This window comes from Leopardus geoffroyi, chromosome A1 (assembly GCF_018350155.1).
Source record: "Leopardus geoffroyi isolate Oge1 chromosome A1, O.geoffroyi_Oge1_pat1.0, whole genome shotgun sequence".
NCBI lineage: Eukaryota > Metazoa > Chordata > Mammalia > Carnivora > Felidae > Leopardus > Leopardus geoffroyi.
The window spans coordinates 140,448,403-140,462,106 of record NC_059326.1 but is presented as its reverse complement, the minus strand read 5'-3'; the positions used below and the strand labels follow the sequence as shown (position 1 = coordinate 140,462,106).

At 46.2% G+C, this 13,704-nt stretch overlaps 1 protein-coding gene across 1 annotated transcript in view; it reads right to left on the bottom strand.

Moving 5' to 3' along the window:
• Window positions 1-4,731: 4,731 nt before the first annotated feature.
• Window positions 4,732-13,704, bottom strand: part of SV2C (synaptic vesicle glycoprotein 2C) — a 231,303-nt gene continuing 222,330 nt past the window's right edge. The window contains exon 13 of the mRNA XM_045495986.1: window positions 4,732-12,254. Coding sequence (XP_045351942.1) covers window positions 12,071-12,254 — 184 coding nt within the window. The 3' untranslated portion in view covers window positions 4,732-12,070. The remainder of the gene's footprint in view (window positions 12,255-13,704) is intronic.

Below are 13,704 nucleotides of genomic sequence, written 5' to 3'. Positions count from 1 at the left end.
TTTATATACATTTTCCTAATACTTAAAAATCCCGGGGAAACACAAACGTCACTTCTAATGTATAGCTGCAGAAATGAACACACAGGAAGACTAATTGTAGCTTCCTCCGTGCCTTCATAGCTGCTAAGTGGCAGAGTCAGGATTCAAACCCACATCTGTGTGACTCTGAAACCCACAAGAGTGTTTACCACGAAGCTAATGAAATATAAACCTCAAGGCCCCCATTGCATGGGCCCCTTCGAAGCACTGGGTCCTAACAAGTGCTTCCTAACTGTATTCAAATGGTCGTACGTGCTTTAAATATTTGCAAAACTAAAGACATAATTGCAAAATTCATAGATTGTTTCCTTAGTTAAAACTATCATATCTTTCTACTCTGTCTTCTCTCCCTCACACTTGCCCCGGGTGGAGCTGGGCATTTGGGGCGCGTAGATATTTAGTTTGGGTTTGGTGAGATACAACGATGTGGCTCACGATCACTTCTGTGATTGTTAAGTTATTGCTAGCTGTCTCACTGAAGGAATGGCTTCCAGAAATATTCCTGCCGCCCCCCTGTGCCTACTTGCCTGGCTTTGTGACTTGAACATACAGAGTCAGAGATTGGATTGCCAATGTGAAGCCGTCTCTGTCTTCAGCACAGGAAGTATGTGGGAAATGGAGAAGAAACAAGACACTTTCAAAAGTAAAAACTGTTAGTAATCAAAACTAATTTTTATCTTTCTATTCTCTGTCTAGACAATGATATCACAAAACTGTTACCAGAGGAAGAGGCAATTAGAGAATATGCAAACAATACAGAAAAAGAATTATAGAGATGTGTCAGGCAGTTAATTAATGAAGACACTATATTACTTTTCCGGGATTTTGCTACGGTCTCGGATATTTGTCAACTTTTAAAGCTTTGTAAATTGTGGGAAATTCTTTTCTCATTCTAAATAGTTACTTTGGTAGCTAACTTTCTGGTTACAATTTTCTTAAGGAGGAACCCCCCCACTGCCACCCCCTCCCACCAAACTTGGAACTGACCCTACTCAAACTCATGCTTTTAGCGATGGTGGAACCTTCCATTGGAAGTTTCATCAGTCCCCTGTGTGGACGGAGAAATGTGACTTTGAGGTCTGGAAAAGCCCCAGCTTCCTCCATTTCAGAAAGTGCTTGAGGGGTCCTCTAATGGAGATGAGAGGCCACAGGCATCCCCTAGCCTAAGGTCAATAGCACAGCAAAGTCCCCAGCCTGCAATGGTACATGTCCAATCTTTTCCGAGACCAGAAGAGGCTTAGGGGAAACTTACAAATTGCTTAGCTTTTGCAATGTGCAGTAGCTTTCCCTACAGCCCCAGCCAAAATGGAATTTGCTGGTGAGACTTCCTTGGACATCTCAGTCTACAGGGCTTTTTTCTGGTGCAAGGATACAGGGGGTGAGCAGGTGTGAGGGGGTTGGAGCTGCTGTAGGTATGGTCTGTTCAGCCGCCCTGTGGGCTTTTCAGCAGTGGACGCAGAAATATGACTGAAGGCGGGTGGCCGCTGGTGCACTGGGACTCAGGGCCAGGCCTTACCGTGTCCTCTGTGCTGCCAGACCACATCATCATTCATTCTGGCCCAAGGCGGTTCCAGCAGCTGCAGGGCTGGAGCCTGCCTTCCTTCAAGACTTTTCTCCTTTGTGGTTTTCACTTCTCCACCTGGTGTCTGGATTGCGAATTACAGGAGAGGACGGAGCATCTGTTCTCCCCACTGAACAAAGGGACTGTGGCAGTTCCAGGCTGACACTGTTTACTCAAGCTCCGGGAGTGCCCCGCCCCCGGCTGCCCTAGCAGCCAACCAGGGCACCAAGCTGGTCACAGTCACGGGGGGACGCTTCCCCAAGACAGGCCCACAGAGGGGCTGCTTTGCTCAGAGGCTGTGGTGGAGTGGGGAATGCCACAGCCATCACACCCAGGAATAGAGAAAATTATGGTACAGACAGAGCAGGTCGCATTTGGAGTTTTAGTAAGCAGAGAGCCTCAGAAGGCAGAGCCACTAGTCTAAGAACTGTGTGACACAGGCCTCAGAGGCTGGCTAGCCTGCCCTGAGGTGTCCCCTAGAGTAATTTGTTTCTAGTTTAGGAGTGCTGGGCCCATGGATTCTTCCCCAATCTCTCTCTTTATGTCCCCCTCTGAATAAACAGTACACACAAGAGTGAACACATACACAAAGCCCTTGCTCTGTTCCTGTGTGACCACAGGCAAATTCAATCACATTCGGCACACAACACACACCCCATACAATTCTACACACAATATACATACACAATAAAATAAGTAGCACTGGGGATAATGTTCTGGGCTGAACTGTGTGCCCCTGAAATTCATATGTTGAAGTCCGAACCCCCCCAGTGCCTCAGAATGTGACTGCATTTGGAGATAGGGTCTTTAGAGAGGTAATCAGCCTAAAACGATATTAGGGTGGGTCCTAAAGTGCCCTTATTTGAAGAGGAGATCAAGACATAGGCACGTACCAAGAGAAGACCACGTGACAACACAGAGAGAAGATGGCCATCTGAAACCAAGGAGGAACGCCTCAGAAGAAACCACCCCTTTTTACATCTTGATATTGGACATCTAGCCTCCAGAATTGTAAGAAAATAAATTTCTGTGGTGCAAGCCTGTGCCAGCCTGTGGCACTTTGTTATGGCAGCCCAAATTCATATGGATAGTAACAGTAACTCCACTGTATCAGACATCAGTATGCAGGAAAAGAGATTCCCTCAAGACTCGTGTTGCTTTGTTTTAGCATACCGATTTCTAGGAATTTCACATTTGGGATTTTGCAGCCACTGGTCCAGACCTTGAGGATGCTTCCCTCAGATCTCACAGTGATCCTTGGCCAGGCTCATCTATACCCTCAGAGTCTCTTTGTGAGTTCCCATGCTTGCCATAATCCCTGATACTATTAGGGGATTTTAGCTTATGGAGTCCTCTTTTCCTCCTTATGTGAGAGTATTATTGTGAAACAGGAAAGAAAGGAAAAGGAGGAAAATGATAACTTTTCTTAAATACTCATTGGTGCTAAATCTGGTGGGCTGGGGGCTGGAGAAAGGCAAAGACCAATATGGAGCAATGGGCTGGGTTATTTCCAGTCTGCTGGGGAGAAGGAAAAGGGAGAACAAGGTTGCTACAGCAAAAAAGAGAGCATCTAGTCTTGGGGGAGAAAACCTAGAAGAAGTGTGAGCAGGCCCGGGAGAAGGAACAGCATGCAGGGGAAAGTGAGCACATAACCTCCAGGGTAGCACTATCCAACAGAACTTTTGGTGATGATAAAATATTCTGTATCTGTGCTGTCCGATATGGTAGCCACTGGCCGGTGGTAACTGAGCATCTTGGGATGCGGTTAGGTATGACTGAGGAACTGAACTCTTAATTTCATTGTACTTGTTTTAAGTGTAACTATAAATAGCTGCATATGGCTACAGTGTGAGCTAGCATGATTCTAGAACCCATGGCCCACTGTTGCTTGCCTACCCAATGGCTACCTTCCTTCTTTCTTGATCATCAAACCTCAGTTTTGTTCAGGCAGTCAGAAGCCACGTGTTTTAGGGGAGAGAGACTCCTTCCGAACTCTCCAGGGGGAGGGGAATGTTGATCAGACTAAGCCAGTTGTGGGACTCATACTCCCCTTGCAAGTGATTGGTTTAGGAATAGGCAAATGGTGCATGTCCAGTCAACGAGACATAGAAGGAAGACTGCTGGAGCATTGTGAGAATGTTCTCCAGGATCTTAAAAGGGGTCCTAAAAAGGGCAGAGTCCCTCTTTTGGTCCTTAGGTTTTTGTGTGAGGATCTGATACTTAGCATTGCTGGGGCTCTCTCATGCCCACGAGGGGATGAAAACAAGTATGCTGAGAATGGCCGACGTAAAAGGTGGAAGGAACCTAGGTCTTCAGTGATGTCCCCCAGCTATGTCATAACCAACCTTGGAATTGTCCTGCCTCCTCTGTTACGTGAAATAACAATTCCCTTTATTACTACGGATATTTGAAGCTGGGTCTTCTGTTACATGCAGTCAAAATATTCTTTTGGGATTAGCAAACCCAAAGTTTGTACTTATTTTAAGTGTAAACATGGCAGGCAGTCCGTGTTTCTGTGTCCAATGCCCATTGGAGGGCAATGCGCCCTTTGGTCCAAGCACCTTTTCTCATCATTCTTCCCAAACGAATGTTCCAAGCAGCCACCAACAGACAACTGAGTTAATATGCTAAACATCTGTTTGTGACTCCTGTTCTAGGGCAAGAGAACACAGGCATGTGCCTTGCCACAAATTCCCCCACAAACATTTTCTTCCTGATGGTCCTCACAAATGGAAAGTGTTCCTGTAAAATCAATGATACCTTAACCCCCATGATACCAGCCCACAGAAACAATTCAAATAAGCCTGAATCAAGGAAACAGGTTTTCTTTATGCCTACGCATATAAAAGAAAGTACTTATTTAAAATATTATTTATTTTTGAGAGAGAGCAACAGAGCATAAGTGGAGGAGGGGCAGAGAGAGAGTGAGACACAGAATCTGAAGCAGGCTCCAGGCTCTGAGCTGTCAGCACAGAGCCCAATGCCAGGCTTGAATTCACAAACTGTGAGATCATGACCTGAGCAGAAGTCGGGTGCTTAACCGACTGAGCTACCCAGGCGCCCCAGAAAGTATTTATTTTTAAAGGGTTAATTCATACTTGGAAGGGAAGTCAGTCACACAGCAATCCTTATTTGAATATAATGGAGCAAAAAATGCTCTTTTATTAATAATCCAATGTACACTAAATATCTTTGCAGCTGTTACATGAATGTGACGTATCTGGCATAGAAATGTATACACACTTCCACATCTGATAGATTTATGCTGTACGCGAGTCACCCCACACAGAGCATGCCCTTTCACAAGGATACGCATGGATGTCTTGGGACATTTGTTAAAACATACTTGGTCAAACATTTTGGCAATCGGGAATCAGACACAGAGGAGCATACCAGAGAGATGAGTTCGCAACAGGACCAGCTGTACTGAAGATGGCAACTCCAGAAACCTGAAACAGAATTTATTGGGGTTCACACATGCAGCACATATATACAGTAGAGTTGAGGTAACTGGGACTCCATAGCAGGAAGTCTTACAGAGCAGTGAAAACAGGAAAGAAACAAGAGGGAACAAAACACCCAAACGCCAAAACCAAGGACAGGACCACTGCCAAGATCTCCCTACAAAGGACAGTGGATCGTGGGTTTTGCATGTGTCCAAAACGAAGGTTTACCTGAAAGAAAAAGACTCTTGCAGGACTTTATTTACAGTATCTAGACACTAGTGAAGGATTCAAGATCTATTCAATATGTTCCTGGGTCAGGGTGAGGATACATAACCACAGTTTAGATGTTATAAAAGCACATATCAAGGAAGAACATTTTGTTTTTCTTCTGTTTGATTTAGGACATAGATTCGGCCCAATAAATGTATAATAATAGTGGTGGAAGTGAGATTAAGCAAATCTATCCAGTTCTACCTAGGCAGGCCTGGTGAATGTCAAAGGCAAGCAAGGAGTTTCCTTCTTGGACATCTATTTGGGCGTGAAAGGGGAGACAATGTGCAACTTCAAATGAGTTCAGTTTTGTTTGCACAGCATGAAACAGCCAATTGACTATACATTCTCCCCGAAGGAGCAATCCTCATAGGAAGCAGTGGATTCTGGGCACTGTGGGTCCTATTCGGAGTCAAGGCAAATGCAGAAAGAAACCCTTTGTGAATTGACATGAGGTTGAGCTTGCCAAGTCTTTCCTTCCCTCGGGAGCAGGGGCAATCCTGCCCCACAAATCGACAGGCTCCAATTTGGGGTGGCCTGGGTCAAGGCAGCGGGAGGCTACGCAATTCAGGGCTTTAGGTAGAACGGTAGGTAGGCGAATGATTAACAGAGTGATCTGTAGCCTTGGGGGTAGATTTCCATGGTGTAAACACTCCTACCCTGGCCAATTTCAAGCCACAAACGTGATGTTACTGAACCTGGAGTTGGGGAGAGTGTGAAGTAGCACGCCCACATACGGTATTTCTACTCTACAGATCCAACAGGCATATATGACCTCAAGGGCATGGATAATACTAAGTGTAGCAAACTCATTAGAAAGTGATGAGTTTTGCATAATTATGATCTAAGTGTAAGTTTACATAATTTTCAGTAATGGCTGTGTTGCTCACCCCGCTCCCAAAATTCCTGAAAGGATTGGCTGTGCGGAACTGGTTTGAGCCTGCTCCGACACGTCAGGGGCTTCGGAGGACTTTGGTCCCTGTGAGCAGGCTCCGCCAGCCACTCCGCACCCCTGCTTCCAGGGTAGGCTGCTAGCCTGGTGTTCAACTCCCTCTGAAGAGAGGGCTGAGGGCTGCTTTCTCCTTCCTCTAGTTTTGAGCACTCTTGGCTGCAAGGGGAGCATGGACATGGTGGCGTAAGCAGAGAGGGGACAGCCTCTGCAATGTCAGCATGTAATTCTGAAGAGAAAGCACCCAGTCTTCAGCACCAAGCAGACCCAGTGCAGGCACAGAGGGGTGCGTCTCCCTCCCACAGGTCAATGAATTCCGAGAACCTCGCTGCAGGCTGCCTCGTCTTTCAGGAGTCAGATGCCAAGCTCTCAGACTTCTGGCCCAGAGACGAGCCTCTCTCACACTCCATGCTAGTGGTACCCAGCTAATCCTGCGCAGGACCTGAGCAGCAGCTGGCAATCTATCCCACTACAGGGAGCTGTGTCAAAACCAACAGTCTAGAGCTTATACCCCTTGGACCCCCTCCCATTCAACACCTTCTTCATCCATTGGGCCACCACCAGAGGCATGGATGGGCACAATCTTTAGCCCCAAGTGCACCAGTAAAGCTTGGCCTTGCCTTTGTACACTGCTGGAGTCGAGAGGTGACAACGGGAGGCGAGGGGAAGAAGAATAGATGGGGAAGAAAGGAAGTGAGTATGTACTCCTGGAAGAGGGAAGGAGGAGAGGGTTAGGGGGTGAAAAAGGAAATAAGGGCTCCCAGAGGGGAGGGGGCCGGTCACCAACAACTACTCCCCACTCTGCCTCCCCTCGGGGTCCAGAACCCCAAAGTCCTTGCAGTTTCAAGACACTTTGCAACAACTATGCACTGGTTTAACTCAAACTGAAATCTAAAACTCTCCTGTCCCTAACTGTCAGAACCTGTTCTCTGGGTGGTTTATCTGCCAAGGGTTGGAGGGGTGGGGGGAGCTGCTCTGGCATATCTGCAAAGGCAGCTGACACAGTTACAAGTCTTCAAAATCAGAAAGGAAACACCTCGGGAAGGGGGTGTGGCCACAGCCGAGGGATGTGCTGACTCCGCTCTGGAGAGGACTCCAGCACTGTCTGCTCTGGAGCAGACCTCCCAGCCCCCACCTCTCCTTTCAAACCATAAAAACAATTCCTCCGAAGAAAAACCAACATCTCTATGAAGACGGGGCTATCTTTGCTGTAGATTCTTTTCCTTCGGTAATACTTTAGTGTGATTTTGTGTGGAGACGTTTAGAGAAAGACCATGTGTGCCTCCATTTCTCTCATTTCCCAAGTATTACTTGGTAGTTCCTCTGACAGAGCCCAAGAAAATGAGGGGCTTTCTCCTCCTGTCAGTGATATTCCCAATTTCTGAGTCGTTCCTCTACTGCCCACCATAGGCTACCCCTTTTAAATCTGGAAAAACAACACGCTGTGTTTATGGGGAGAGCACTTCAACGTGTTACGGGGATTAATATGAGATCCCATTACAGACGTTTTCTCTTTCACTCCCATTTCCTCTGCCTTCATTTAAGTCCAGCAAAGGGTTAACTGTCCACGTGAAGCACAATAAGTCCACCTAGGACATGGGAAGTGCTCCATAAACACATATTGAATAATCACATGAGATGACAAGAGACCAGTGAATGCTCTGCCCAGCTCTTTGCCCCACCCACCCTTGCTGGCCCTAATCAAGGCCCTAAACAGACCTATGAACCAGATCCTTGCAACTCAGAAGCCTAGGATTACTAAGATGGATGTAGGTATTGGTGGAGACAGAGACCCTGGCAATGGCTGTGTCTGATTGGTGAGACACTGTCGATAAGGGGAATGGTCAATATTTGGAGCAAAAGAACATTACATGGAGAACTGGCACTCCGTATCTGCAACAATAAAGAAACACGTATGTCTAGGAGATACTGACAGTTTTCTTTTGTCTACACTACACAGATCGTGAGGAAAGTTTCCTCAAAACATACTGTGTTTGGCAGAAAACAAACACTGTAAGAAATGTGTAGCTCATTTCAGAGTGCCCTGTGGGGTAGGTTTCTTTTCGTTGTTGCCACATAACTGGTGTTTCTGTAGGTTTGATCACTGGACTAGGTTCAGCATGACATGGGGTTAAAGGAAAACAAAACACACAGCCAATATGCACCTTAACAACCGACTACTTGTCTTTCTACGATACCAGGTAAAAGCCAAAGTAAGACATTTCCAGCTTCAGAGCCTTTAGTGCATGAAGAGGTAAAGAAATAGATAAAGGCCATTGTGATATTAAATAGAAACATTGGAGACTATCATATTCTATTTTGGTTGGCAGGAGGAATCAATAGGTACTCCCATGAAATGGCTCTGAAATGATCCCAGGGTTTAGAAAGTCTCAACTTTCTCTTACTCCCTCTTAATCCCTCTCTTACTGTCTCATACTCCTTTCACTAGAACCTTCTCAGCGACACCTTGGACTCTCCCTCTGTCACTACATTTCTTTCCCCACTTCTCCCATGATATCTAAAGACATTCAGAAAAGCAACAAAGCAGGTTTTGGTTGCACATCTGCAGTCTGATTTGGTGAGATTTGTAAATGAAGGTGCCTCTACTAACTTAGGTGATACCAATTAAAAACTCAGTTTCTGCAGGCCTAGGCCTTCCTGTTTCAACAATAAAAGGGAATAAGCAGTCAGGACAGCTATAGGAGACAGACTCTGGGCTAGCATTTTGATCAGGGCATCTTCTAACCGTGTCCATCTGCCGGTGGGTCTCTTTCCTGACCAGGCAATGATAACTGTCAAACCAGCACTGAGTGGAAATAATGCTGAGAGTCCTAGGAAGCTGGCCGCACAGACAATGTGGGAACTATCTTCTCTGGCCTATTCCTCGGGGCTTCCCAAACAGCTTGCCCATTTGCTAATTTTTCTGTTTCTAAACTAAACCTATTTGGTGCTTGTGAAGATGAATCCAGCACTGAGAAGAAGCCAGGACCCATCTGTCTTCTCTCCCTCGGTCAGTACTCTGGGTGTAAGGTGATCCCTGGCTGATGGGTTTAGCATTCTAGATTGATTCCAGTAGAGAACATTTCAGATAGAAAAGGAGTCAGAAATATAGGAGAAAGTGGAACTGTTCCCTAGGCTTTCCTTTTGGCACATACTCTCGTTTTCCTTCTGTGGATGAAATAAGATGCTGGTTGCAGGTCCCGGTGCCAGCAGCCTGCTATATTGATAGGGCTGAGCTTCTGTTTAATCATGTGGCTCTATCTTAATCCAGCTAACCCTAGAACAAGCCAGACAGGCCATGCCACATACTTCGTGAACAACTTGAGCTCTCTCAGAGAAAATCAAGGTGATGGGAACAATGCAAGGGAGGCAGAGAAAACTTGCATTTTCTCTGAAAGGTGGGAAAGGTGGTGACCAAGAAGGTTTGTGACTGCAGACTGTCCAGGAGATTAGAATAGATCCCTCTTGGGCCACCTGGGAGGCTTGGATCAGGTGACGGGAAGGCCAAGAAAGGCCCTTCTGAAAGAGATGTGTGGTGTCAGGTCTCATGAAATGGGGGTTCTGCTAGTTTACCTCATGCTGACCCAACCAGCTATCATATAAAACTCTACACCTGCCATGCTCTGTAGCTTGGGAGATATTTTACACATTTAGGGATACAACAGACATTGAAGACATTTCTGGAAGTAAAGATAGTCCAGTAAGCAAAGTCAGTAAGCAAAGACTAGAGATAGTGACATCCATGCACATTTCTCTCTTTGGAATGGGTTGATGAAGATACACATCTTACTTTGGCAGTTGTTACTAAACATGCCGTATTCAACTAAAAAAGCCCTACTCAGGTCTCCACAATGGCTCTTTTTGAGAAGATAAATCAATGGGAAATGAATACATATGGAAGAAAAATATACAGGGTACCTTCCTGGGTTGACTGAATGCAATCTTTGTTCTACAATAATATTACAGAGGCAGAAGTGAGAGTCAGTTGTGTTTCTTTCCCTCCTTTGCTGGTATCAGTTGAAGAGATCTCATCCAGTCTTTATTGATTTTCCCTCTTCCTGCTACCTTTGCCATTTGGGGTTTGAGTTTTCCTGGTGTTTGGGGCCCTGAGCTGGTCTCCCCAGGGAACCAACCTCTTCCTGCCAGACTCCAACACCACACTGCCCTTTTTTACAGACCTGAATTACTCCAAGGGGTGGTCGATTAATGGCTACATTAATGAAAGAAGCTTTTCACAGAGTCTGCACTCTGCTATCTGGAGCTCCAGGAGAACGATTAGGAAGGGGAATGATTAGGTAGACAGCCTTCAGGGTTAGGACCGTCTTTGAATGTAATGGCTATTGGAAACAAAGGCTCTCCCTTCCCAGCATGGGGAGTCCTGGGGCTGTGGCCTGCTAGAAATGCCATAAAAGGTAACAAGGATAACCCTTTAACAAGATGGAGTTAAAAAAAGAAAAAAGAAAAGAATATTGTTTTAATATGGGATTTATTCCTGGCTGCTGGTCTCTGCTGTGAGTCTACCAGGAGGCTTCGGATTTCAAAGAAGATGGGTAAAAAGGACAAGCTTGGAGGAGGGGCAGCCCCGAGGGGTGAGAAGGTCACATAGCTGAGAGCCCGTGGGAATGTCCTGCGGACCTCTGTCTTCCAGGCCCAGGCAGATTCCAGCGGTGAAAGGAGCAGCCCCAGACCACCAGGAGATGCTGCCCATGTCTGCAAGAGGGGGCCCCATGGACTAAGCAGGCTGGGACTCCGCACAGAGCGGTGGCTGGGAACACACTGGCCAGCGGAAGCTCGAGGAAGAAGACCCACTTCTGTCCGTGCTGCCAGCTAGAAAGCCCACTGTCAACTGGGAGGCGGTAGTGGGGGTGGGGGGTGGGCACTGTCCTTCAGAAAAGCGGTACATCATTTTGCATTTCCAAATGGCTCTAGGGATGAATCTCTACAGTGGAGATAGTGTGAATAAATGGCAGAATCGGGCAGGCAGATCCAGTTTTGTAGAAAGTGGCTTTCTCTCTTTGCATATGCTATCTGGCAAAATACAGGGCAGCTGGGGCGGGGGCAAGGAGGAGATGGGGGTAAACAGAGGCAGAAGATCTGTCTCTGACCTCTGATTTTCTAACGTTCTGGACCATAATCACCGACAGTACTGCGGTTCCTTCTCCGCATATTTTTCAGGGCTTTAACTGGGCAGAAATCCTGCTTGTGTAGTGAGTTCACCGAGATCTTTGCTGCTAACGGCATGGCCTTTATTTCTCTTGTCAGCAGAGTCACCTTCACTGTCATGCCTGAAAGAGCCCCACCCAGCTCCGTTTGGGGCCACATGGTTTTCTTTGAAAGGCCTTGCTAGAACAGCAAGAATTGCTGGGTGTCCTTTGCTAAGTAAACAGGAAATATCACTCTGATTGAAAAAAAAAAAAAAAAAGAATCCCTCTCCTCAGCACAAATGCAACAATATGCCAACTTCTATTTCCTGTGGATGTTAAATTAGAAGGAGGATCTATTTCTTAGGGCAGCGAAGGCTTCTCACCCTTCAGTGATCAGAATCTCAGGGAGGCCTGGCTGACGAGGGCACTTAAAAAATGCTTCCACTGGTAGCATCCCAGTTAGGAAAGATAGCAACGCATGAACAAAACTGCAAAATCACATACAAGGGGCAGGATGGGATGCAAATAAATTTTAGTGATGGCAAGGGTTAGTGTTCTGATATTTCACCACATTTTGGTATCTGAAAAATCTGAAGCCTTGAGTCAGGAGTGTTGACACAGGGCAGGAGAAAGAGACGCAGGATGGATGGCTTTTTTCCCATTACATCAGGACCTGGGTTCGTGTGTCAGGCAGGCGCAACCCCACCAGTCCTCCACACACGAGCACAGTGGAGGCCAGCAGGATGGGGATTGATTTGGTGAAGCTGACCAGGGAGCCGAATATTAAGTTTCCAAGGACGGCCGCTGCTTTGCACAGTGCGTTCAAGAAGCCAAAGCCTGTTGCCCTGCAAGGGGAAGAGACACAAGACAAGGTTGACAAAGTGACTCCGCAGATGCAGCCTTAGACGCAAACAGCCTACGGGGGAGTGTTCGAGGATCTCCACGAAGAGTTTTGTACATTATTAAGGCAAATGATCAAATGCTTGTTAGCACATCTGGAGGCAGGGAACCCCAGCTGTGGGCATTGTTCCTTCAGTGCGTGAGTTTCTCAGCACCATGAGTGATTCTTGTCTTGCCCATAGGTTCCAGTTTATCATGAACAGAAAGAAAAAGGAAATTGCAGGAAGAAAAGTCTCTTCTCTCTTCCTCCAGAGTTAAATTAAAATATAAGACCACATTTTCCTTAGATTCTTAACTCCCTACTTTCTCACAGCTTAATTAATGTGCAAGACTTTAAATAACTAAAGCCATGGTATTTTCAGAGACAATCAGGGATGACTGGGTTGTATTCCTCCCCTTTCTGGTGCCATAGAGGTAAATTGTCATGCTCACTTCACAAAGGTTTTGGTAGCAGGCAAACACTGAATACTGAGCTGGGTGGCCTGCCAGGGAGCTAATGGTACTTCCTCCTTCCTCATGAGACTTCCACGTGGGAAATCAAGTCCAGAAAAATATGACAGGGGACAATCAGATCATAGGCCTAGAGACGATCTTTTCACTCTGCTGGCATTTGAGACGGGCAGGTGGTATATAAATAAGACCACATCCCATTTCTTGACACATTCTTCAGAAAAGAAAAGACGTACTGTCTTTATGCGCATTGAATGGGATTTTACCGTGGACTTCTAGGTAGGAGACTTCATGTTGTTCACGAGGGGACTGACATCATGCGAGAATATGGATTTCCTCTGCCTTTATGCCAGTTCAGTTTTTTATGCCTCCCTGGGTACATGTGTGAATTGAAAGCAAATTGAATGCAAGATAATGGGTGGACACATTTTTCCCCCTCCAGAGGGAAGTGCATTTTCTATGCTGTAAAATGCAGCATCTGGTACACATCTTTCTTTGATTTGTAAATGTGTACGCGTGGGCTTTCCTTCAGCCGGTCAGTCGTAACAACTACTCATCACTACTTGTGCTGTTCCTAGAGACATTTTCTACAACATGTAGATGTTTGTTGTGGTTATTAGCTAACTGACCCCCTTCCCACACCATAGAGAAGAATAAGAACTCCTGTAGGAAGTGAGCCTGGGAGTTCGTGCAGGGGCCAGTGAGTCCAGTGGTCAGAAGAGACCGGAAAGGGGGCAGCAAACACCAATCCTCTTTTTGGCCAAAACACCTAGAAAGTAGAGTACTTGGACCTCTGCAGTGTGGCAAAGTTGCCACCTGTTTGCAGTGTGGAAGGGGTGTAACAGAATCTCTGACAGAAAAACAGGAACTTCTTGAGAAGAGAGTAGGCTAATTTTACATTCTTCTTCTTTTTGCTTTGTTTTTAAACAAAGAGACTAGTAGTAG